This window comes from Silurus aristotelis (genome assembly GCF_946808225.1).
Source record: "Silurus aristotelis genome assembly, chromosome: 2".
NCBI classification, from domain to species: domain Eukaryota; kingdom Metazoa; phylum Chordata; class Actinopteri; order Siluriformes; family Siluridae; genus Silurus; species Silurus aristotelis.
The window spans coordinates 37,555,577-37,579,707 of record NC_139575.1 but is presented as its reverse complement, the minus strand read 5'-3'; the positions used below and the strand labels follow the sequence as shown (position 1 = coordinate 37,579,707).

The 24,131-nt window shown below is 40.6% G+C and overlaps 2 protein-coding genes across 11 annotated transcripts; one reads left to right on the top strand and one right to left on the bottom strand.

Annotated features, from left to right (window-relative positions):
* The first annotated feature begins 4,020 nt into the window (after window positions 1-4,020).
* Window positions 4,021-13,518, top strand: ical1 (islet cell autoantigen 1-like). Of its 9 annotated transcripts, XR_014530850.1 has the most exons (17): window positions 4,021-4,176; window positions 4,720-4,780; window positions 5,362-5,399; window positions 5,506-5,659; window positions 7,556-7,628; window positions 8,051-8,174; window positions 8,270-8,468; window positions 9,412-9,537; window positions 9,722-9,820; window positions 9,907-9,992; window positions 10,227-10,291; window positions 10,509-10,727; window positions 11,093-11,395; window positions 12,252-12,353; window positions 12,435-12,554; window positions 12,917-13,169; window positions 13,223-13,518. XR_014530850.1 is itself a non-coding variant. In XM_083525577.1 (16 exons), exons 3-15 carry the CDS (start codon window positions 5,386-5,388, stop codon window positions 12,551-12,553), a joined length of 1,683 nt encoding a protein of 560 aa, XP_083381703.1. In that variant the 5' UTR covers window positions 4,021-4,176; window positions 4,720-4,780; window positions 5,362-5,385; the 3' UTR covers window position 12,554; window positions 12,917-13,201. The 9 variants fall into 9 exon arrangements, 8 of the variants coding, with proteins under 8 accessions (XP_083381703.1, XP_083381704.1, XP_083381706.1 ...); XM_083525577.1 differs by lacking the exon at window positions 13,223-13,518 and having other exon boundaries at window positions 12,917-13,201; XM_083525578.1 differs by lacking the exon at window positions 13,223-13,518 and having other exon boundaries at window positions 12,749-13,201.
* A 1,193-nt stretch (window positions 13,519-14,711) lies between these two features.
* On the bottom strand, window positions 14,712-24,012 carry fam117ba (family with sequence similarity 117 member Ba). 2 transcript variants are annotated; one of them, XM_083525878.1, is made up of 8 exons: window positions 23,782-24,012; window positions 21,014-21,147; window positions 20,817-20,900; window positions 20,191-20,301; window positions 19,385-19,528; window positions 19,022-19,253; window positions 18,767-18,887; window positions 14,712-17,561 (listed from the first exon to the last, which is right to left on the bottom strand). In XM_083525878.1, the coding sequence occupies exons 2-8, from the start codon at window positions 21,032-21,034 to the stop codon at window positions 17,273-17,275; spliced, it is 1,002 nt and encodes a 333-aa protein (XP_083382004.1). In that variant the 5' UTR covers window positions 21,035-21,147; window positions 23,782-24,012; the 3' UTR covers window positions 14,712-17,272. The 2 variants fall into 2 exon arrangements, with proteins under 2 accessions (XP_083382004.1, XP_083382005.1); XM_083525879.1 differs by having other exon boundaries at window positions 14,712-17,555; window positions 23,782-23,930.
* Window positions 24,013-24,131: the final 119 nt, after the last annotated feature.

Sequence of the window (24,131 nt, the reverse complement as noted above, 5' to 3'; positions counted from 1 at the left end):
CGTTTGAGTAGGAGAGACCTCTGAGTCATTCGGTGCGTTCGGCCGCCTAAAACGCTGTTGGTGAGTGATAGTGAGAAAGACCTCTCCCTGATTCTGTGAAACACCTCCACATTTCACAGTGGAGTTTTTTCTCAGGGTCATTATCTTTCTCCCCGTTGCAGGCCATATTTAACTCTACAGAACGGGTCGTTTCCACCAGATGGTTTAGAGGCTTGTGATTGATTTTCTGGGCCTAAATCTGACCGCAAATGTTTCAAATACTGGATCTAAAAAAATCACAAATCATTGAGACGTTACAGAGAACTGACTCTGGTATTAACATTGGAACTGTGTCGAAATGTCTGATATGAAGTTAAAAAGAATAAACAATGCTCAGGTATGTTTGAATGGTGGAAAGCAAATGTAGCGTTCATTCGGTAACGAGTCGTTCATTTTGAATCTTTAATGTGACTCAGAAGAACGAGTCGTCTCAAAGAGTGATTCGTTTATTTTCTACTGAACTCACATGAGCAAAGCGTCGCAAAATCCTCCGGCGATTATATACAGCAAACAGAATCGTTCATCTCACGAGTCCTCTGCCGTTCGTCCTTTTGTCACATGACTCCCATAGACGCTGTGAAGGTGATTAAAGGATTAAAGGAGCAAAATGAACTAAATGACTCATTTTGATGATCGTGATTCAATGAACCAATTCACTGAAATGATCCGATCTTTCCATTATTAATGCCACAGAAGCAAAGAAACCTTATGACATGAAAGAAACCTGACCAAAACCATAAAAGGGACAAAAGAATTGGGACACTTGACTTTTCCAGCCAGGTGAGGTTCTTCCTCAAACAATTTTGGAGCCACACAAATGAACATGACATATTTGGAGGTGCTTAGATTAAATTTCCCCTTTATGTGAACTAGAAGACCCAAATCTTTTCCAGCATGACAATGCTCCTGGGCACAAAGCAAACTCCATGAAGATCTACTTTACATGAGTTGGATTTGGTGGAAGTTCGTCTGCTATAAAGCTCTAAACCCCACTGAACAACTTTGGGATGATTGTTCACACACCCCAGGCCTCCTCACCTCACCTACATCAGTACCTGACTTTACTCACACCATTGTGGCTGAATGAATCTCACACAAATCTCCATGAATTCTAGTGGAACATCTTCTCAGAAGAATGAAGGTGAAATTGGATGTTCAGAAAGAAGCACATAACAATCTTGTGCTGAGGTGTCCACAAAAGTTTAACCTTACTGTGTACTCATATTAGACTCTCAATAAGGGGGTTTATTTCAAAAACAGACCTGGGACTTAAATCCCTGCACTTATTTCCACATGGATGTTCTGTAAACACACCTGTTTAGGTTAATGATTAGATAATGAACTAAAACAGGTGTGTCAGTAGTAAAAAAAAAAAATCACAGAAGGCGAGCAATGGCGTGTAACACACACTTTCAGGACCAGCAGACGTGCAGACGCGCAGACAGTGAAATGGAACCACCGCAGACGGGTGTGTATTTTTTCGGGGTGCAGCTGAATCGTGACCCCGCCCACCTCAAACCCACAGAAAAAACCTGATGCTAAGAAAACCTCGGCCTGATGTCTGTGAGGTTGTTTGGGTTGTGACTGAACTCACAACATAAACTTTTTATTGATTTATTTTATTTTAATTGTGTGTGTGTGTGAAGTTACACACGGAACGAACAGGTTCCCGAGTGAGGATTGAAGGTTATCTAGAGAACCGGTGTACCGGAGGACGGTCTTGCGGTTGCAGGTTGGCACTCGAGACTTCGACTACAGGGCGTGGGTTTTTTTCTGTGGTTTTGTCTGTTATCGAGCGAATATACGATTTTTTCCATACACTCGCTCGCAGTCTGCCGATTTCCTGCTTTCTAAAGACCTTTTATTTTCTTCTACCAATTGTGTAATACGCTGTTTTTCTCACCTGAGATAACATACTTTAAATAGTGACACATCAACTGAGCAAAATAATTGGTTTTGCAGGTCTTGAATCGCAGAATCCTTCAGGGCTACTTTTGTTTGTTTGGATATCGATCCTCATATTAGTTACAACGTGTTTTTTTTTAAATAGATTTAGCTAAACACGTGAACACCAGGATGAGAGAAAGTCCAGAATATACGATTTCTTCTGCCGTTCCAATTGTTTTTTTTTTTTTTTTTTATGTAGGGTGCCAATAATTTTGAATATAGAATGTATCATAGTATAGTGATTTTGATGCAAATATTATAATTTTTGTTGCTATTACTAAACCAATGATTAAGTCATGAAAGTGCAACAAGGAACTAGAAAGGTCTATTAAAGAACCATTTTTGGTCCCTGCAAGAAGATTTTTTGTAAATGTTTTTGAGGCCCATTAACATTTTAAAACATTCTGCTACGATTTTTATTCAGCGTATAAGAAATACGTTACGGAAAATGCTAAAAAAAAAACTCCTTTAGGTTGATGCAGATTATCTTGGAAAACCGTTATTATTATCTAAAAGAAGGTTTTTTTTTTTTGCCTTAGAAAAATGTTTATAATCTGCATTGTGAAAATTTTGCTTTCATTTATTTTATCAACATGTAAAAACAAATCTTATCTAGTAAAATTAATCTCCATAAACATTTCAAAGTCTAGTGGAACATCTTCCCAAAAGAATGGAGGTTTTTATAATGTGTATATATAATGTTTATGTGCTGCAACCTAAAGACTGTACAATGAACAGTAGAGCACAGGGGAACACTGCCACCTTGTGGATAGGAGGAGAAATTCATTGCATGCTAACCACAAAATATGCTAACAACTAAATTAATTGTTTATTTACACATTTTCATGAAGCATAAGCTGGAGAAAAAACGTCTTCAGCACCTTCTGTTTAAAAATTCTTGTAAAAGTTTGTAGACCACTTGACAGATACGAAGACAATAATCTTGTCTTTCTAAAAACAAAAATGTTTCCTTAAGAACCTCTGTATCAGTCCAACAGGAACCTTTATTGCACCTTAAATGTGAGGATTTTTTATTAAAAGCAAAAGTTGTTGTGAAGTTCAACATTTCATACACAGTTTTCCGCTAAGAAGTGGTCTATGGAGGGTTTAGCTGAAGGTGTCTAACGTATGAAGCAAAAATGGGTTCTTTTTAGTTTCTGCATCAACCTACAGGAAACGTTTTGCACACCTTCGCTTTTAAAATGTGTTTCTTACGTTGTGAAAAGAAAGAAGATCCTAACCACAGTATTAATTGTTTTGAATGGTCAGAAGATACCACTTTTCACCAAAATCTTTCATTGAAGAACAATGAAAGGTTCTTTTAAAGTCAATTTACTGGCCTTTAAAGGAACCTTTTCAGTGCTGCTATTATGTTTAGGTAAAAGGCAAAAATTTGCCAGACCCCTGTGAATGCTTTGTTTGTCGAAGCTGCTTTAAACCTCTCTAAAACATCAAAGAAATGTTCTTTTAGGAACCAAACATGGCTATGTTGAAGGTCTGTGCGTTGAAGTGAGTATATTACGATACAGTCAACAGAATTATCGGCACTTTACATGTAAAAATACTTTTCCAGATTGGAAAAATGCATATTTTGTTATTCCAGTGTTTTGTTGTATCTCTAAAAATAATTGTCATTATTCTATATAGATCATAAAATATGGATATTTCATGTACTGCTGTTGTATAGAGACGTATATTGTATGAGTGTATTATATATTTAACAGGAAAAGGAACTATTTCTTATTTCTCTGTGCCTTCGTTTATGGTAGAAACTATCGATTAATCTAGAAGAAACAGGCTCACGTGCGAAAAAAAAGTGAAGGAAAAGGAATGTAGTTTGTCCGTGTGATACCGTTTTTAATTAAATGATGCAAAGGAGTCCAGTCTATTTATTATAAATAATTACGGCTTTCAAAAATGTATCGGTATTGGCATCGATTATTTGACGCTGGATTTAACAGTACGTACTTGGATCAGATCGGAAAAAATTTATCGTATCGCTGCCTCGGTTATTGAGCTCGAAGGAAAATGGCGCCCCTTGCGCATGCGCAGTCGCCTCCCCCCCTCGTATCCTGCTGGTTGTTAGCCAACGTCAGCGGCGGTGAGGGGAAACAGCACAGGCTGAGCAGGTCGCTCCCAATGGCGCATTTTCCATGAGAAACAGCGTGGGGAAGAGGGGAAATAACACGAGTAAGACATTTCATTGAATTAGACGTTTCGTTTGGATTCATTTTCGACATTTAAAGCGTGCGTTTTGGGGGATGTTGCGTCTTTAAATCGCTCCTTGAAGGATCTTCTCGATTTCCTTTCCCATATTTTACTACCTGAACGATTCATTCTAAAAGAAACAGCGCATTAAATTAATCAGACAAAACAAAACGCAACAACTTTCATTTCTCTGACGTGAAACCCAAGAAAACTGTTCAAGGGATATATAGTGATGTGATGATCTGATCGGGTTCAATCCCAAATCGGAGCCGTTCTTCCTTCATAGGCGCGCTATCTAGGGATGGGAATAATGGCGCATGCGCACTATGTAGTGCACTAACCTAGTGAAGTGGAAGCGATTTGGGATACGGTTGTAGTTTGCTACGGTTTCGCGGTGATTTAGTGCATTTATTTGGAAAATATAAATATGAAATATTACAATTTATCCTTCTAGGCGTTTATTTTTAAACCAGAGAAAAGCAAATGCAGAAGAAATGTTTAGTATTTGTCTAATTTCTCTCACAGCCCGAGTGAGACAGGTGTCCTGGTGGTGGAGAGGCCAGGTCTTTATGTGAGGCCTTCTGAGGTAAATATCACACACACACTTAATTTAACTAATTTTAATTTAATTTATTTGTAGTAAATTTATTTATTAATTGTTTTTTTGTCAGTGTAAATGTAATGTCACATAGAATATGCATGTTAAGGCTCATCCAAGTTAGCAGCTGTTACTGTTTTTTTACATTGTCGTCATTTTTTACTCATTAATTCTCATTGAAAGCTTGTAAAATGTTTAATTTTATAAATATAATTTGCTGTTTAAATGCAGGTAAGTGTAATAATCACTAATCACCTCACAATCCGACAGAATCAGTCATTGAGTAATCACTCATTTGATACAAGGTGGTATCAAAAAGTTTCAAGACTAGTTCTCTAACACGCCAGCAGGTGGCAGCACAAGGCTGCGCACACGGTCACAGGGAGCACCGACCTCCATAAGACAGTGTGATCAAAACAAAACATCTGGAGCTGTGCAACTGGTGCTGTTAATTGTATTTTTTGTCTGTTAATAGTTACGTTAACGATAAGTTGTTAGGTGCATCAACACATTAGGACCAATCAGAAGCAGGATTTCTGCAGCACGTTTTATCAGTGATTTCTTTGCAGGACCGAGAAGCCCATCGGAACACTATGGATGGCTATGGGTAGGTTACGCTTCTCACTTCCTGTTTCCTGCTTCCCAGATCGAACAACCTGGTTTTTGGATTTGATGACGATTTCTTAAACCGAACGATCTTTCTGAATTTTCAGGATCTCGGCTCCGATTCTGGGAGAGGATCGGTCCGTCATGGCCCGCATGCAGAAGAAATTCTGGAAGACGAAGCAGGTTCTGATCAAGGCGACCGGGAAGAAGGAGGACGAGCACGTGGTGGCGTCGGACGCCGATCTGGACGCGAAGCTGGAGGTACGTAGTTTTGTTGAAAGACCGTTTGGAAAGTATTATTTTTGGAACTAAAGTATTTGTTAAATTAAGACTTCGCATCAGTGATGTATCAGAAAAACGTATTGCGATTTTTTAAAAATTTTTTGAACATTTTTTATCATCATTATTTTTTTTTTTATTGTGGTTGCCAGGCAACCATAATTTACATCTGTACAGCACACTTTCAGCTCGGGGTGCTAGTTAATGAATTTATCTTATCTGGTGTAACACAACATGGTGTGTGTGTGTTCTGGATGTGGGGGGTGTGTGTGTTTGAGAGAGGCGGAGGAGAGAGACAGATACAGAGAACGAAGAGAAATAAGGGAAAGAGATGGAGGAGAGTAAACAGTGTTATCTCCCTCTCTCTCTCTCTCTCTCTCTCTCTCTCTCTCTCTCTCTCTCTCTCCTGCTCTACAGGTCAGATTGATTTCCTGTTTCTATAGCATCTGTGACGAGGACAATCAGTGGCCATATTGTCTTATCGTCCATGTCGATTCTGATTATACGGCTTCGTAACGTGCTTAAATTTTAGGAGCAGATTTTTTTTTCATATATAAGATGTTTAGGGGCGGGGCTATGCTCCCAGTTTGCGATGTCACCTGATCATTATTGATGATGATGATTTAGCCACACCTCCAACAAATTGGTTAACGTTGTTATGGTAATGCTATATTTACACACGTCCTTTCACCATTTTATAAATTATTGGACATCATCTAGACTCAAGGGGATGTACCCAATTTGCATAATCATGCATATTCATATAGTCATGCATTTCTATTGAGGATACAGTCTTCAGAATCAGAACACAAGTTAAAGTGATTTGTTCAGAATGCTGGACTTTGATTGATCAGAAAGAGTTGAGAGTTCAGTCACCGGTCTCGTTTCCATGGAAACATATGGTTATGATTTTGGCTTTTGGAAGGAGTCTCCGGTTTTAGCAGTCAGAAGCAAAGCTTATTGGACGCAGTGCATGTGAGCATCTGTGTTGTGTTTGTGAAAATCCAAAGAGAGAGTTAATGAGTAACATGAAAACCCCAGGCAGTGTTGGTGTGACCTTGTGTGTGTGTGTGTGTGTGTGTGTGTGTGTGTGTGTGTGTGTGCGTGTGCATGTGCATGCGTATGGTCCAGGTATTGTAGCTTCACAATTTGTGCTTCCAGGGAACATATTGTCTATTTTTAAGAGCCTCGCCAACCTTCATGACTCATTTATAGCGAGACTCAGGTTTCATCTTGACATGAGGCGAACACACATACACACACACACATACACACACACACACACACACACACACACACACACAGAAAACTCCATTAACGAAGCAGACTCAAAACGACTCGATGCCATGACAACAGGACACACGCAATCCCAACAGTTTGTGAAATAAGAGATAACAAGGCCGTGTGTGTGTGTGTGTGTGTGTGTGTGTGTGTGTGTGTGTGTATCTGAGAGATCACAACAGATAGTAGTAATAAAAATCCCAGACCAGTTCATTCACTTTCTTAGAACTATCAAGACTTTTTTTTTTTTTTTTTTACTCAGGGTTTTGTAAAAGGTGTGTGTGTCTGGTGTTTGTACAGCAGCAGTGTGTGAGCACCGCCCCTGTTTTCTGTAATGCTGATTAGAACAACACCCATGAGTGAAGTGTGTGTTGTATGTTTTGGACGCATCGAGGACGTGTTCAGCGTTTAACAGCAAATTTATCATTAAAAAGGCGGAGGCTAACGCATCTGTCGCATAAATACAATTGTGTCATTTTGTTTAAATATGGGTTAAGGTGTGTGTGTGTGTGTGTGTGTGTGTGTGTGTGTGTGTGTGTGTGTGTGTGTGTGTGTGTGTGAGAGAGAGACTTAATGTCTGTTTTTTGTCATTTCCAGTTTTTTCGTTCGATACAGTCCACCTGTACAGAGCTTTTGAAAGTCATCGAGAAATATCAGCAAAGAATCACACGTGAGTGAAAACTACACACAAACTCACTCCTCTTTATATTTCACACGTCTTTTGCACAAGAGCACCACACGGGTTTATAACCGGGAGACCCCAGACTTCGGCTTCTACTAACTAACATTTTCCTTAGTTATTAATGAAGCTCAAGGCAGCATAGTTGATTGCTGGAACTATTGGCAAAAACCTATTCCGATAGTTTTTCCGGCTTCCGGTCCACTGTCGTTACGAGAGCGGCCTCTAGAGGCGGATCACAAAAATGCGTCACTCCGTCACATGCCATTTTTTGGGCACAGACCACCATTAAAAAAAAAAATGATGTGGCTTTTACAGAAAAAAACAGTTTTATATGGTCACGTTTTATAACAGAAGTCATATATAAGTATGTGTTATTATGCTGTCACGTGTCTGTTCCTTGACGTTTGCAGGCCTGTCCCAGGAGGAGAACGAGCTGGGACTGTTCCTGCGCTTCCAGGCAGAACATGACAAAACTAAAGCAGGAAGCATGATGAATGCCACCAGCAAGGCCCTGTGTACCTCTGCCAAACAGAGGTGTGCGCACACATATACACACACACACACACACACACACTGTTCTAAATATGACCATGTGACGTTTGATACCCCGCTCCATCTTCTGGGTGCAGGTTGGCTCTTTGTGCCCCTCTGCAGCGGATGGAGCAGGAGATGGAGACGTTTCGGAGGAGGGCCATCGCCGACACGCTGCTGACCATGAGCCGCATGGAGAAGTCCAGGACGGAGTACCGCGGCGCTCTGCTATGGATGAAGGACGTCTCCCAGGAGCTGGACCCCGACACCTACAAACAGCTGGAGAAGTTCCGCAAGGTCAGCATTCTTTCAGAGAGATTAAAGGAAATTTTTGAAAGCAATGTCCTCAAAACGGAAAAGAAATTTTAGTCGAGCGTCAATGGCGGCTGTGGTGAAGGAAAAACTCCCTGAGATGGTATGAGGAAGAAACCTTTAGAGACTCAAACTGGAACCTCGTCCTCACCTGGGTGGCACCGAATGTCCATTAATCATAGTTTTATCAATTAGCGAGTCGTTATAGTAGACTTTTGATATTAATTACAGTCCAAATCCATCCAGAAGTAACAGTGTGTGAGTGAGAGGGCGTAAACAGAAGGAGAAAGCCGGGTGGTGTTCGGTGTCTCTGGTAGTACAGAAGTCCTAGTGGTTTGAGAGGGACGGCTTTTCCTCGCTTATGGTCTCTGATTTCCTCCTGAGCCAGTCGGTGTACAAAGGACTAAGTAACTGAATCCTGCAGTCACACACACACACACACACACACACACACACACACACACACACACACACACACACACACACACACACATTCAGTGGGTCAGACTGAGCTTTGTCTGGGTCGAGAAACGCTGATGCACAAAGTCGTGTCTTTGTTGATGCAGGAATTATTTAAACTTTGATGCTGATTAATAATTACACTTCAGTTGGGTAAACTAAATGCCCCTCCCTCTTTTTTGATAATGCCTGACCTTGATTTGCATACTGAAATGTGATTGGCCATTATATTTTATGACATAATTACCATAGTCCTGTGCTATATCTTTAGCTGTTTCTTTCATCGAGTTATTGTAGTGTAATTGTACTTGGACCTCTTTTAATTGTAATATCCATAAAAGGTTTTGTGCACAAGTAATTGCCCCCTCTTAAGTCCTGTAATGGACCGTGTGTGTGTGTTTGTGTTTGTGTGTGTGTGTGTGTGTGTGTGTGTGTGTGTGTGTGTGTGTGTGTGTGTGTGTGTGTGTAGGTGCAGGCACAGGTGAGGGGCACAAAGATGCAATTCGATAAGCTGAAGAACGACGTGTGTCAGAAAGTGGACATGCTGGGAGCGAGCCGTTGCAACCTGCTCTCTCATTCCCTCTGCACTTACCAGGTATTTTGCTCATTCTCTGGTTTATTCATCAAATCATACACCGATTAATTTACTCTTTCTGCCCGCTCTCCATCCATATTTCACACTTTTTCTTTTTCCCCGAAACGAATATTTTATTAATAGACCGTTCTCGCAAGCGCGTGGGCGTGACCACCTTTTTTTCCTCTCTTTTTTTTTTTTTCAGACTACTCTCCTGCAGTTCTGGGAGAAGACGGCAAACATCATGTCCGGCATCCACGAAGCCTTTCAGGGATACGTGCCGTACAATTTCACCACCCTGAAGGTGCATTTTGTGTCACATGTGAAGCAATGAGGGAAAATTCATTGTGTATCCGTGACGGCGATGAGCATCGTTAATGTGTGTTGCAGGAGTTACGGGATCCACTGGAACACCTTTTGGACTCCTCATCTCTCGAGGATAAGAAGGACAAGGGAAAACAAACGAATGCAGACAAGTGAGCAAGTACACACTCAGTTGTTTTGACCTCGGCGCAGTAGAATCAATAATAATATTTCACAGAACCCCATTTAAACAACGTATGTCGTTCGCCAGTTGCTTACTCATAACTCAGACGACCGTTTATGTACGTGTTTATTTATTTGAACGTGTTTATTCATTACATAGTCACTTATATGTCTCTCAGTACCAAACCATCGGTTGTTTTTAATTAATTCATTGTTTTTTACAGACTCGTGTCACTGGAAGAGGAGAAAACTGGAACGTCTGCGTTCGAAGCTGCAAGTCTAGACTCGGGTAAGAGTCAGACGTGAATCTAACTCGTTATTGTATATAAAACGTGTCTGTACTTTACTTTGAAGTGTTTCCATTTAGGGAGACTTTTACTGTAACTTCACTACATTTCAGTCAAATTTCGTACTTTTTACTCAACTAGGTTTTGTGTGATTATAGTTTTTGGCATGTTTCACACACCCCCTATCCCCCCCCCCCCCCCCCCCGATTTGCACCACAGCTTTATTTGCGCTCTCAGGCCCCATCAGCACAATCAGCATGGACGATGACCTCCTACTCATGACCCCTGACCCCTCCCCGATGCATGCCATGATCCCAACTCTACCTACACCACGGCCTCAGAGCCACCCGGAGGCCGCGCTGCCCCCTGATCCCCAGCGAGATGAGTCTCAGAGGCAAAACACAGAGTCCTTTGTAACTATACCGCTGCATGAGAAGGGTATAAACTCACAGCCAGCTTCTTCCTTTTTCCCCCTCAGACACGTCTTATACCTTTTTATTCCCTCTCCACCTTCAAAACCTGTCTTTCTGCACGGAATAGTATGTATACAGTACATTTATTTCATTTCTGCTTGGTATTTTATTGCTTTCTTCTTCAGAGCTCAACCGGAGATTTTCTCACGCTGACTCTTTTTCCTCTTGTCCAAACTTTAAAAACTTCCAGACGATGGATTTCCTGATTTAGATCGTTTTCCATGTTCTTGATCCACTTTTTATTTTTTCTTCGATTCATGCCTGCTTTTTTTTAAACCACGTTTCCAGGAATACAGTCTCTTAAACAGCTCTGTGTTTCTCCTGCTCCAGTCAACAGTGATTTGCTCTCGGGTCTCGTGCCGTACTCTGGCCTCGAGGAGGAAGAGGGAGAACGAGGCGATCTGTCTTTCCTGCAGGATCTGCTGAGCCCCGGAGCCTCCAGCGGAACAGATGAGTTCAGTAAAGCGTGGCAGGACGCTTTCGGCTGCTTCGAGGCCCCCGTGAGTGTTCCCTGTTCCACAGACGGTGCTGCTGCTCCTGCGAGTAACACTGTGACTCGCTCTCCATCACAGCCTCCGAGTCCCACCGGCTTCCTGCCATCACAGCTCCTCGACCACGGGATCAGCACTACCGGTTAGACTTCTAACACACACACTCGCACACACATAAGCGTGTGTGCACACACTGCCATCTAGTGGTGGTAGAAATATATACCGGTGCGATACAATTCAGCACTATTACAATGCAATGGAAAGAATATGATGTTCTGCATTTCTATATGATGCAGATATTTTTATTTCTTCGGTTCAAACAGACAGCAAATCAGTTTACTCAAGCGCCTGCTGACTTCTAGTGCATGGCCCCTTTCACAAACACGTCTTTGTAGTGAAAAAAAAGATGAAATCAAACCAGTTTTCCGAACATCAAATATTGGTCACAAATAAACAAATTGGTTGCTTTATAAATAATAAAAGTACCGCACCTCTACTGATAATTATATATAAATAAATCTGATATTCTAATGCAAAAATGTAAAAAAAAAAAAAAAAAAAAGGTGATGCATCGTGATACAAATTCTTATAGTTATAATTCCACCACTAGATGGCAGTGTGTGCATATGTGTGTAGTATTTAAATATAATTTATTATATATATTTTATATGATGTGAATTTTAAGTATATAAAGTATCTCACAAAAGTAAGTACACCCCTCACATTTTAGCAACCAGTATAATCTTCTCAAGGGACAAAACGATAGAAATGAACTTTTGTAATTATGTTACTTATTTACTAATAAAATAAATACAAATTATTAAATGTCGGCTAATTGAGATGTTAGAATATTTGTTAATATTAAGCAAAAAATTTTATTTAATATGAACGATGCAAATTTTACAGAAATGTTGGTTTTTTTTTACGAAATTTTTTTATTTCTCACATTTTTTAATTAACCCTGCTGTTGTTGACTCGTGTGGTTTTTGTTTTTTCAGGATGGATGACTCCTCCCATGTTTCAAACCCCTCCCCTTCCAGCCACGCCCACTGCTGGTCAGGTCCCGGCTGCACAGAACAACCCCAGGATGTCGGATAAAGGTACGAACGCTTCTGGGTAGGAATATATGTTTTTTTTAAATATGTAATTTGTAATAAATGTATTAATATTATGGTCTGCAGCGCCTCAAGGTGGTGGAGCTCGGGACATGTCGGCCTGGTTCAACCTTTTCGCCGACCTGGACCCGCTTTCCAACCCTGACGCTATCGGACGAAGTGACGAAGATCTGCTTAATGCCTGAGGTGTGTGTGTGTGTGTGTGTGTGTGTGTGTGTGTGTGTGTGTGTGTGTGTGTGTGTGTGTGTGTGTGGATGGTCTTTCCATGGAAACAGACGCTAATTTGTTTTTATTGTAAATGTAACTACAAATGGATAAAAACTTAAATGGATTTTTAGATTTTTCATTTTCATAATTATTCAGTGTTTTTATTTAATTAGGATTGGTTTCCATGGTTACTGTAAAGAAGAAAATCAAACCCAGAACTGGAGATTCTTTGTGCTTGAGACCCACTGAGCCAAGGAAGGATCTGGAACGTGTGTGTGTGTGTGTGTGTCTCTGTGTCTCTGTGTCTCTTCTTTTTTTATATATATATATAAATAATGAAGGTTGAAGATGAAGAACCATTAAGGAAGACGAAGGTTGATGGAGACTGCGTTCTACACTGGAAAGTTTCACCTGTTTGTAAATAATCACACGTCGGAACGTGCACCAGAAACGTTTACCGGATCCGAAACGTGTACTTTAAATCAGCTGTAGATTCTTTTACAGACGTTTCTGTCGTGTCCATCTGTCTGTCTGAACGCTGAAACGACTCAAAATGTTCATTAAAGCTACAATCTGGGATTTTTGATTAATAAAGTAAACCTTTAGCATTGGTGGAAAGAAAGAAAGGAAGAAAGAAAGAAAGAAAGGAAGAAAGAAAGAAAGAAAGAAAGAAAGAAAGAAAGAAAGAAAGAAAGAAATATATATAAAGTATGTGTATTTTATAATTTTATTTTGCCCAGAAAATCCTTGGTTATGGCTTTAACTATATAAAAGTATGAGACATAAATTTATATGTATAATTACATGTTTGTTTGTTGCACATTTATCTGCTTTGGAAATTAGATTTTTTTTTTTTTTTCTATTTATGAACTCTTTATATTCCAATGACCTTCTGTAAGGGGTTTAAGCGGTTACCTGCTGTATAAAGCGTGTGTGTGTTGAATTTTGTGTGATTATCCAAATTTAGTATTTTACCACCACCACCAGCGTGGATTGCAAAAATCTGTGTCCCCTGATCACACCATCATTATTGCTTTATGACCAAAAACTATTTTTTCTTTTCCTCCATTAAGTTTCCATCTGCCCTTTAAAAGTCGATGCATTTTGTCACTAATGACTTTATATCCTCTAATTATTCCTAAAAATATTCCTAAAACACTAATCTAACATCTTTTGGAGCGCGAGAGACGTTCTCACGTCCGCACAGGATGGAACATGTGTCCGGCAGAAAAGTGTTTGATTACCCGTCAGGAGTTATGAGTGATGTCAGTCCATATCGACCAATCGGATGTCTCCGTGGGCTCGTGTATGCAGGAGAGGGCAGATAGCAACTTTTTATGTGCAGAATGTAGATTGTGTGATGGGGGCACAAACTTTTGCACTATTCTTTCAGATGTTGCCCACAGCTAAATAAGCTCTTAGCTCCACCCCATCGTGAGTGATTTATATAAATCCTTCATTTCTGCATTTCAAGTTCAGCGGTTAACATTTGCAAAAGTATTGGCACCCGTAATCGGCCCCTATAGGTGAAAGTTCTCCGCCTTTGTTTCATGAACGTATGCAAAACCAGTAAACCGATTTACATTCCACGTGTCTTTCTGATATTTAAGAATATATATTTGTACATCGCCTACAATTCGTCGTGTTTAAAAACTTCGTAAATGAAGAATGTAGGCTGCACCAATCACGCCTGGGTTTGACTCCGTTTATTTTATGCAATCAACATAATCATGTAACGATTTACAATGTGATGATGGACAGATGAGATCTTTACAATGACTGTACTCGTCATGTGACGACCGACCAGACGATATAATTAAATAAAATTATTGTATTTAACTGGATTGTTCCAGATGTTTTGATTAATAACATTTTTTTTTCTTTATTTCTTTTTTTTTTTATCATTTTTTTTTGTTACAAATTTTCAGGAAGTAATTTTCCTGATGGAAGGCGTTTTACGACGTACCTTAAAATCCCCAGAACGATTCTCTCTCTCTCTCTCTCTCTCTCTCTCTCACACACACACACACACACACACACACACACACACACACACACACACATTGCTAGACACACCATTTGGCTGGTTTGAGTGTTAAAAACAGCCACTTTGAAATCGATTCGTTGAAATATATATTTTTTTAAGGCATTACACATTTTTTTTTATTCGTCTCTAACTAAAGTAAGAAAGGAAGAAAGATGAGCTTCACAGTATATGATGCATGAATTCATTTACAGTATAAAGATGCTACGGTTCCTCTGAGGAAGCCTCCAGAGATGGTTCTTCGCATAAAGTCTCTCGGTAAGAAGTCACTTTATTACCGTTGTATTCGGGTTGCGCCAGTGCAGTTTCCATCCAACATGTTCACGTTCATCTCAGACAAATCTTACATACACTATACGGGCAAAAGTATTGGGACGCATCAGCCGTACCTGGTTCTTCCATTGTGTAGGACGTCTTTGGATGCATTTGGTAGCGTGAAATTTTCCCCTCACTTAAACTAGGAGACCCAAACCTGTTCCTGCATGACAGGGTCCTTGTGCACAAAGCCAGCTCCATGAAGCTTTACATGGGTTGGATTTAGTGGAAGATCTTGAGTGGAATGCAATGGAGCTCTGAAGATCTTCAGGATGAACGTTTCATGCTGTCTTCACCCGACGCCTCCTCACCTCACCTGAGACCTCACCTGACTAACACCCTTGTGGAAGAATGAATCTCCCCAAAATCTAGTGGAACATCTTCCAAGAAGAGTGAAGCATATAACAGCAATGAGATGATCAAAAAGAAGCACATCTTATACTCAGATGTCCACAAACTTTTGTCCATATAGTGCATCTTCTGGGTTGAAAGCATTCTTCTATCCGTCAGGAAATTTCTGAGACTTTTTACTATTTACATCTTAAAGAAAAAAGGAATCCTGTTTGGTTGTGTTTTTATAATGCGTGCTCTGTCGCTGTATATATCTAGAATCGTTGTATGTTGTTTATGATGTACTAAATTTCTACAGGTTTTTATCTCTAACTGAAGACAAGAATGAGTGAAGTAACTCCTCCAGGTGATCTTCCACACATTGCTTATTATTAATAGGAGGTTTGAGCCAAACATTTGTATGGAAATGTTGGTTTTTTTCTCCTCTACTGAGTTTCTAGTATTGTATCCAATCAATTTCTCTCTCTTTCTCTCGTCACGCCCCAAGAAATATATAACAGTATAATAAACATAGCACCAGATCCTCCTGTTTCACCTGCACTTCGTATATAAAGCACACGGTTCTGTGTTTATATGGTGGAGTAAATCATGAACCGGGGGTCTCATTTATTATTTTTATGTCTTTATTCCACAGCAGGTCGCCGCGGTTACTGTTCCTAATCGTTTAATAATCAGTTTTAGTGTGGAAAAGAAGCTGCTCCGGTTATCACTTACACTATAGCAGCTGTAAACTTGTAAAATCGTGACTTCTTTCCAGGTTTAGCTGTGAATGTTATGCACTTGGTTCTTTAGCACCGTGTGTATTTTTGAATACATTTGTATATATAGAATATTAAATAGATTATTAAATTTTTTTTTATATAAATTTTTTTCTTGCACTCTGAAGCAGAAATTCCTTCAGCATTAATACAGATCTTATCTTCTCTTGAAATCTTGAACAAACCTCTGCTGCAACATCACCTGATGGAATGTGGAGATTGTGTGCTTCAGAATTTCCTCCGAATGTATCTTGGTTTGGTCGGCGTAAGAGATAAAATATAAGTCCGAATAGGTTTTATTTGAATTGTATTTTTATGTCATCTGCAGTCTGCTTGATAAAGGCGTTGGACTTCAGAATGATGCATCAGAAGGGCATGAGTTTAAATCCCAGCCCCACCAAGCTGCCTGGGCCCCTGAGCAAGGCCCTTAGCTGTTTAGCTTTATACAATTGTAAGTCGCGCTCCGGAAAAGGGACGTTGGCCAAATGCTGTAAATGTAAAGTAAATAAAGGAAGTTGTTTACCATATATGGTAAATTAGGGGCGGGGCATGTTTCCTCGAGTCGATGCGACGATTTTCTAAACGCTAGGGTTTTTTTGTTTACAAATTCAGAAATTCGTAAATAAATAAATGAATAAATGAGACCCCTGGAGAGGTACGGTCAGAGCTGGGTTTCAGATCACGCTGCTACAGATCACGGTGAGTATCAGGCACGGGATTCGTTTTTTTTTTTTTTTTTTTTTTGTCCGTCCCTGCTATTAGCTACATTTTTTCTTTTTGCATGGTAACTACTTATAACACACACACACACACACACACACACACACACACACACACACACACACAATTTTAGTCCCATGTTCTTCCAAAAAAAAGTTCAAATAGTGATGCAGTATGTAGACGGAAACGTGGCTTTCCAAAGGCTTTGATGGTCAACTGCGAAGAAAAACCAGAAAAAAATAACAACAAAAATAAAAACAAAACACACACACACACTTTACAGATGTACACGTCAAAGACTTCACAGCCTCGTCCGTATCCCTGGCTGACGGTACAGGAAGGACACAGTAGCATCACCTCGACGATCTTCGACGACATTCAAGTTTCAGCGAGTGATTTGGATCGTTTGGATCAGAAGTCGAGCCCTGATGCGGTTACAGCTTTGAGATTTTTGAGCAAAACGTCTGTTTTTCGTAACGATGCGTGGAGACGGATGGAGATCTACGCTTTTAACCCTCAGGTTCTTCCAGATGGCGTGGGAGACAGGGGGACTGGCGTCCTCGTGTGAGGACGGGGCCGAGGGACGGAGACAGGCTGCGGACGCCGACCCCGCTGAGAGGGACGAGGGAGGGAGACAGGCTGCAGTAGCTCACGCCGCCGCGGAAACTCAGCTCCTGTGTGGGCAGCAGCGGCTTCAGGATGCTGACGAGGCAAAAGGCCGAGCCGCTCTTGGGAATGAAGTTCACCTTGTTCCTGTCTGGGCACAGGTATGGAGGAATCTCCTGCAGAGGCCTGGGCCTCGACAAACACACAGGACTCTTTAACTTCTACAGCAAATTATTATGAAGTCATATAAAACAAAGACATCATCTGCTCATTTGAAACGACATCATCTGCTCATGGAAGATCAACAGAGAAGTAATTACTCATGTTATTGCCGTATTTTTCGGACTATAAGCCGCTACTTTTTTCCCCACGCTTTGAACGCCGCAACTTAAACAACGAAGCGGCTAATTTATGGGTTCTCCTGGGTTTTTCCCGGTTTCACAAACTTCAAGCCAAAAAAACTGAGCCCCATAACATTAGACCAATGAAATTGCAGTACGGGTTCAGGTGAACCAATGAAACTCTTTATATTAAATCAGATGCGCTCCCACTGAATCGGGCTGCACCACATCATAAATATGGATGATGTTCCTCTGACGTTTGACCTGCCGCTCACTCGGACTGTCTACAGGAAATGTGAATCATTTGTCACGCTGAAAACAACCGGGCATGAAAACACACTTCACCTGTGTTCTGAGCTGCACGGCATCGGGAGAAAATCTTCACCGATGGTGATTTTTAAACGCACGACGATGCCAAAAGATAAACGAGAGAAATATTTGTGAAAGGAAGGAGGAAGACGGTGAACAATGACTTTCTTGGTAGGCTACTGTTTAGATACAAGCCGTGTAACAGACACTGTCTTTCATTAAAGCCTGTGTAAAGTTCATTAGTTTCAGTGTAGACATGCGGCTTATAGACAGGTGCGGCTTATAGACAGGTGCGGCTTATAGACAGGTGCGGCTTATTTATGTTTAAAATAAAAATATTTGTACAATTCAGTGGGTGCGGCTTATATTTGGGTGGGCTTAATAGTCCGGAAATTACGGTACCACTAACCACTGCTCTTATTACTTCTACTACTGTTACTGCTGCCAGTCTTATTACTATGAATATTTTTGCTATTATTACTACAAATGTAACTGTTACACTGTGGTATAATTATTACTAGTGATATTACGCATTATTACTACCAACTTCTTCTGTTTTAAATACTTCAACTGCTCAAACTATTACTCCTTTTACTTCATACTACTGATATTATTAACGCTACTTTTACTACATCTAATATTAGGAACACTACAGTACTTTTATTACTTACAGTATATTAATGTTATTAATGTGCTTTATAGTAAAACGTACCTCCTACATTTAACAAGTCTGGAATTATTACTCACTGGTTCTCCTCGAAGACCTTGACCCTCTCGCAGCCCTCAGGAGGCTCGCGCTTGAACATGTAGCTGTTGTTAGGTTTGGGAGAGGACGCGTATTTGGGCAGGGGTGAGTACAGTCCCAGGTCTACATATACACAGGGGACAGGGGGACAACATGAGAAGAAGTCCTCTGTCTTGAAAGAGAATGAGAGGTGTTCACGTTATCGAGTGTGTGTGTGTGTGTGTGTGTGTGTGTGTCTGTGTGTGTGTGTGTGAAACCTCGTTCTCTGCTCTCGTTGAGTGTGTCGTCGTTGTTAAGGGGACTGTTTCCTATTGCGTCGTTCAGGATGCTGAGGTACGACGGGGACACCGAGTCCGCCCGGCTGCTGCTGTTGCTACGGTTGCCACCGAGGCTTCTACCCGATGGTGTCTGGGTGTCGATGCTGCGTGTACTGCTGCTGCGTCGGGGGAGGGGCGGTGGAGCACGGTGCCCGTCGGGAACGTCCTGTGGCTAGAACACACACACACACACACACACACACACACACACCTCTATTGCTTTTGTTCATTTACATTACAATAACCAAAGCGTCCTCATAACTCCACGTAAGGCATCAATGTATGTTACTGTCCGTGACTCACAATGATGACCTCATCACGTTCCGGCGTGTCTCGTATGATGATGCGTTCGATCTCCTGGTTGAGGCCCTCGATGCTGTTGCGGAAGCGAGGAGGAGTAGATTTGGAGATGGGGATGGGGATCAGGATGGTTTTGGGCATCTGAGACTGTGTGGAGCGAGAAAGAAATTATTCATTTGATTCATTTGATTAATTTCCAACGTCTCGCTCTCGGTCGCTCTCGGCGCTAACGGCTTCGGACGTGATGACACAATTTAATCCTCGCATCCTGTGAGAGACGTCGCTCCAAAGTGAACACTAGGATGAGAGACGTGAAACTAGGACGAGTCCTCGTGAAAGTGAGTCATCGGAATACTAGAAAGATGTTTCACCTACTTCAGCCATGAAACGACTGGTATTCGCCCTCACGTCTTTTATAATGCAGCTTTTTGTGTCTTTCTAAAAATGAATGCTTGAAAAAAAAACAATTCTAGATACATTTTGCACATTAATAACTGCTGTTTTACTGAAAGTTGTAATTGTATAAACACAGTAGTATTAAAAATATTGTTTACAGTAACAGTATTAAAAAGCAGTAAGGGGAAAAATAATAGTAATAACTTTATATTGTAGTAGTCAGTCGGAATAATATCGGTAACAGTAATATTATAAATACTTGTGCGAGAAAGTATTGAATAAAACCTGTAGTAATAATAACAATGCTAAGAATATTCATAGTAAGAATAAGAGCAATGAATGACGGCGAAACCACTGTACGTGTGGGCGTAGTTAACATCCATTCTAACATACGCACACACACACACACGGACCTGTGTTTGGATAATCGCATGGTTGCCGTTGAAGGGCGATTTGCGCTCCTTATCGCGTCGATGGCGACTGCTGCGTTTGCTGCGCTGCAGCTGCTGCCGCAGTTTCGCAATCTGGGGAAGGATGAAATGCGTAAAATCAATTTCTTTTATAACTTTTACAGCTTTACAATAATATTCACTTCTTAATATACAGAAACAGTGGGAGTGAAACTACATGTTCGTGTTGCATTGCATTTTTTCATTTTTCTTCACTGTTATATCTTTTTTATTGAGATATATATGTATATATATATATATATATTGAAATGGCATTAACATTTAGATGGAAGGCCGGAGACACTCTGTGGAATGTCATTTCCATTCATTGTGTAATTTATTCTTAGTACATTATATATAATTTCCCTTCGTTTCTATGATATTTACATGTTCAGACGCACTTCCACAGGTTCCTTTAGCCATTTGATGTGTAAATATACTGTATTACGGTTCACAGTCCAGAGTTAAAATACAGTATTTCAATATTAAATATTTAGATTAGACATGCATATATATGATTATATATAAAAGTCTGACTGCAGTGATTAATGCAGAATCACAAAGCCTGGAAGAACCGTTTATTGCTTTACCTCCTTTAGCTGGTCGGTGCTGCCGCAGGACGCAGAGCGCTTGTGGGAGCCCCTCCTGCGCTCATCTACCCAGGCCCTGGGGGTCTGCAGAGAGGAGAGAGAGGTGGAGAAGAATATGTAGGAATTAAGAATGCAGAGTTAACATGAGAGAGAGAGAGAGAGAGAGAGAGAGAGAGAGAGGATACATTACAGCCTACCTGGGTGGCTTTGTCCCTCATCGAGAGGGCAGGGTGGGCGTCGCTGCCAGTTCCCTGATCAGCCAGGTCAGTCCAGACGAGGGAGGCGTGGCCTTTCTTTCAGCTGGACTCGGGACTGTGAAAATGGGGTGTGGCTAAAGTAAAGAGACAGAGAAAGCGTTATGTAACAGGGGCGGATCTACCAGGGTGGCATGGGGTGGCAACTGTCACCCTAAAAAAAATATTGCTATTCTACTGTATAACATATAAATTTGATCAGTTTCTTGTTAGTGTCAATGTGACGACAAAAACAAACAAAACTGTAAATAATAAATAATTCACTACAGGTTTACAGGTTAAATATACCTTCCCATCTCATTTAATTTATATCTTTCAATCCAGATATCAGGTTCAGGTGAAGTCAATCACAATACACAATGGATATAAATATCATTCCTTGAATCCGCAAGAACCATGCAAGGATGCTCAATTCACCCCCTTTGCCACCCCGTAAACAATTTTCTACATCCGCCCATGAAAACAGGTGTAAAATCCGGATTTTGGTCGTTAATACTAAAATGTATATATTGGGTCACAAAACCTAGTGCTGAGTTAGCACCCCGAGTGATCAGTGTGTCTCAGTTGTGTCTCAGTTGTGTCTCACTGAACATATATAAGCACTGTGAGGTGTTGATTCAAAGCTGGGAAGAGACAACAGCATGTCAGGTGCCAATTATCTTTAAGAAAGAACCACACGTTATTCATATCACATATTATAGTATAATCATTGCACGATTTCTGTAAGGAGATCAGAAGGAGTCTCCAGTGTCAGTGCTTCCTAACTGTCAGAGGTTAAACTGTAAGGTTTTCTAGCATTTTCAGGTCATAGGATTTTATATATTGGATTTCTGTTGCATGTTTTGCAAGAGAGAGAAGAAAGACAGGCTCGGGAAAAGAAGAAGGTACTGAAATCGTTCTCATGGCAAGATCAGGAAGCCGTCACAAGTTCACACACACACACACACACAAGAGCTGGAGAATCAGGAGAGGAGCTGATCGTTGATCGTTTAGGGTAGAACTTCCCAACCAACTAGAAGAGTTTCTACCAGGTCATCATTAAAATTCAGGGGAAAATGTCTATAAATATGACACGATTATTAATTATGGATTATAATATAATATTCACACACCCAAATGGCCGGGGCACAAAAATATATTTTTAAAAATAAATCTGATCCATGGTTTATGAATCTTTTGGAGATATGTTTGATATGTAAAGTTTTGCTCACAAGTGCTTATTTCCTGTATTTACAGAGACACTGGATTTCTATTTTGGTCTTGTGCTGATGTGTGATTACTGTCATCTCAGCAGGCTAAATCACTGCAATCATCGTTTTTATAGCAGTCATCACAATAATAACACCAGAACCTTGTGCAGTTCTTTCCTTTGCGAGGAAAAAATAAAACAAATTTACTGATGCGTCTTAAAGGATGTCGAAAGAGCGTGAGAACGTGCACAAATTCCACATTTTCGCCATTGTGCAAATGACCCACCAGTAGATAAGATTTAATAGAAATAGCACTTGATACCCAGACATGATGTCCAGATCATATGAGAAAAAAAATGTATTGTTATTAGGATCAGAAAAAAAACTAAGATTTTTCCTGTTTTAAATTGAGTTTAATTATTATAATGATGCCTATGAGTCAATTCAGGCGACTAATTGTGTGTCATTAATTGTCCTGGAGTAATGTTTTAATGACCAGATATTCATGGTTTAGTATCTCATGATGCTTCACAAGAATATTTTTATTTTTGTCTAATTTCAGTGTTCAAACTGGGTAAAAAAACCAAAAACAAATAAAAGCAAAAATGTTGAGCAATGTGATGATGATGATGATGATGATGATGATGATGATGATGATGATGATGATGATATACAAAAAGCCTGATAACACTCATTCCATCTGCAGCTTCTCTCTGTGACACTATTTTTGGGCCAAACCGCTCATTTATACCTCCTCATCTATACAGCCTGTGGTCATGAACCACCACGGAATAGGGGACGACGACAAAAAAGCAACCTCAGATCCTGCTCAATAAGCAAATCACAATCTTCTGGTTCTTACAAAGACGATCTTCAATAATAAAGCAATGTATAAACGAACTCAAACCCACTAGAAGAGCGGAATATTACAGTTAAAGGAAAACAGCGCACCCCTGTCGGAGGCGATAATGGTTCAGTCCAGTGCCGCACACAGACGCTGCAGCTTCTTATAATAAATGTTTATTATTATAGTCGGAATTTGTGGGAATAAAAAAGAGTAGAAAAAAAAGCAGATAAATGAGCGAATGAGATCGTCGTGTAGGCAGTCGGTAAACAGTATAACATGAAATTCAAGACATGATTGAACGAAGCTTGAAGAGAGATTAGAGAGAGAGAGAGAGAGAGAGAGAGAGAAAGAGATGGGTGACATCTCTGCAGCGCGAGCCGCCATATGCAAGAAAATACACACACACACACACACACACACACACACACACACACACACACACACACGACAACACACACAAAAACAAGCACAAATACAAAACCCCATAGTTCCCTCTTTCTAAAATTAAATAAAGATGATAAAGAAAGAAGGGATGATGATGTCGGGGGGGGGGGAACACAGTGATGGCGGGAGCCCTGTTTGATGATTAGGAGGATGAAGGAGGGATATAAAGGAGGGGTAAAAAGAAAGATGAGGAAGGAGGATATTTAGAATAAACGGGTGGATTTTATTACCTTGTGCAGATGCGGCGGAAATGTTCATGGCGCTGTGGATGAATGAAAAGAGCGCAGTGTTCGGAGGAAGACAGGATGCGGCTCGCGCAGGTCGCGGAAATGTGGAGGGATGAGAGTCAGACGTCAGCAGCTGCTGGGAGAAAAACAGGGAGGAGGAGGAAGAGGAGGAGGAGGAAGAGGAGTAGGAGGAGGATGTGAGCGGGTTGCTATGGGCGTCGCCGCGCTGCTGATGCGCATTAAAGTGACGCAGCGGTGTTTACTCTGTGTGTGTGTGTGTGTGTGTGTGTGTGTGTGTGTGTGTGTGTGTGTGTTGTGTGTTGTGTGTGTGTGTGTTGTGTGTTTTGTGTGTG

What these genes read in the sequence shown, in the direction of transcription:
- fam117ba (XM_083525878.1), bottom strand. Translation starts at nt 21,034, where the DNA reads ATGAGGGACAAAGCCACCCAG. An exon ending in TGAGGGACAAAGCCACCCAG is followed by an intron (nt 20,901 to 21,013) that starts GTAGGCTGTAAT and finishes TCCTCTCTGCAG; the next exon opens with ACCCCCAGGGCCTGGGTAGA. An exon ending in ATGCGATTATCCAAACACAG is followed by an intron (nt 19,529 to 20,190) that starts GTCCGTGTGTGT and finishes CGCTCCACACAG; the next exon opens with TCTCAGATGCCCAAAACCAT.
- ical1 (XM_083525577.1), top strand. An exon ending in TATACCGCTGCATGAGAAGG is followed by an intron (nt 10,728 to 11,092) that starts GTATAAACTCAC and finishes CTCCTGCTCCAG; the next exon opens with TCAACAGTGATTTGCTCTCG. An exon ending in CCCCAGGATGTCGGATAAAG is followed by an intron (nt 12,354 to 12,434) that starts GTACGAACGCTT and finishes TATGGTCTGCAG; the next exon opens with CGCCTCAAGGTGGTGGAGCT.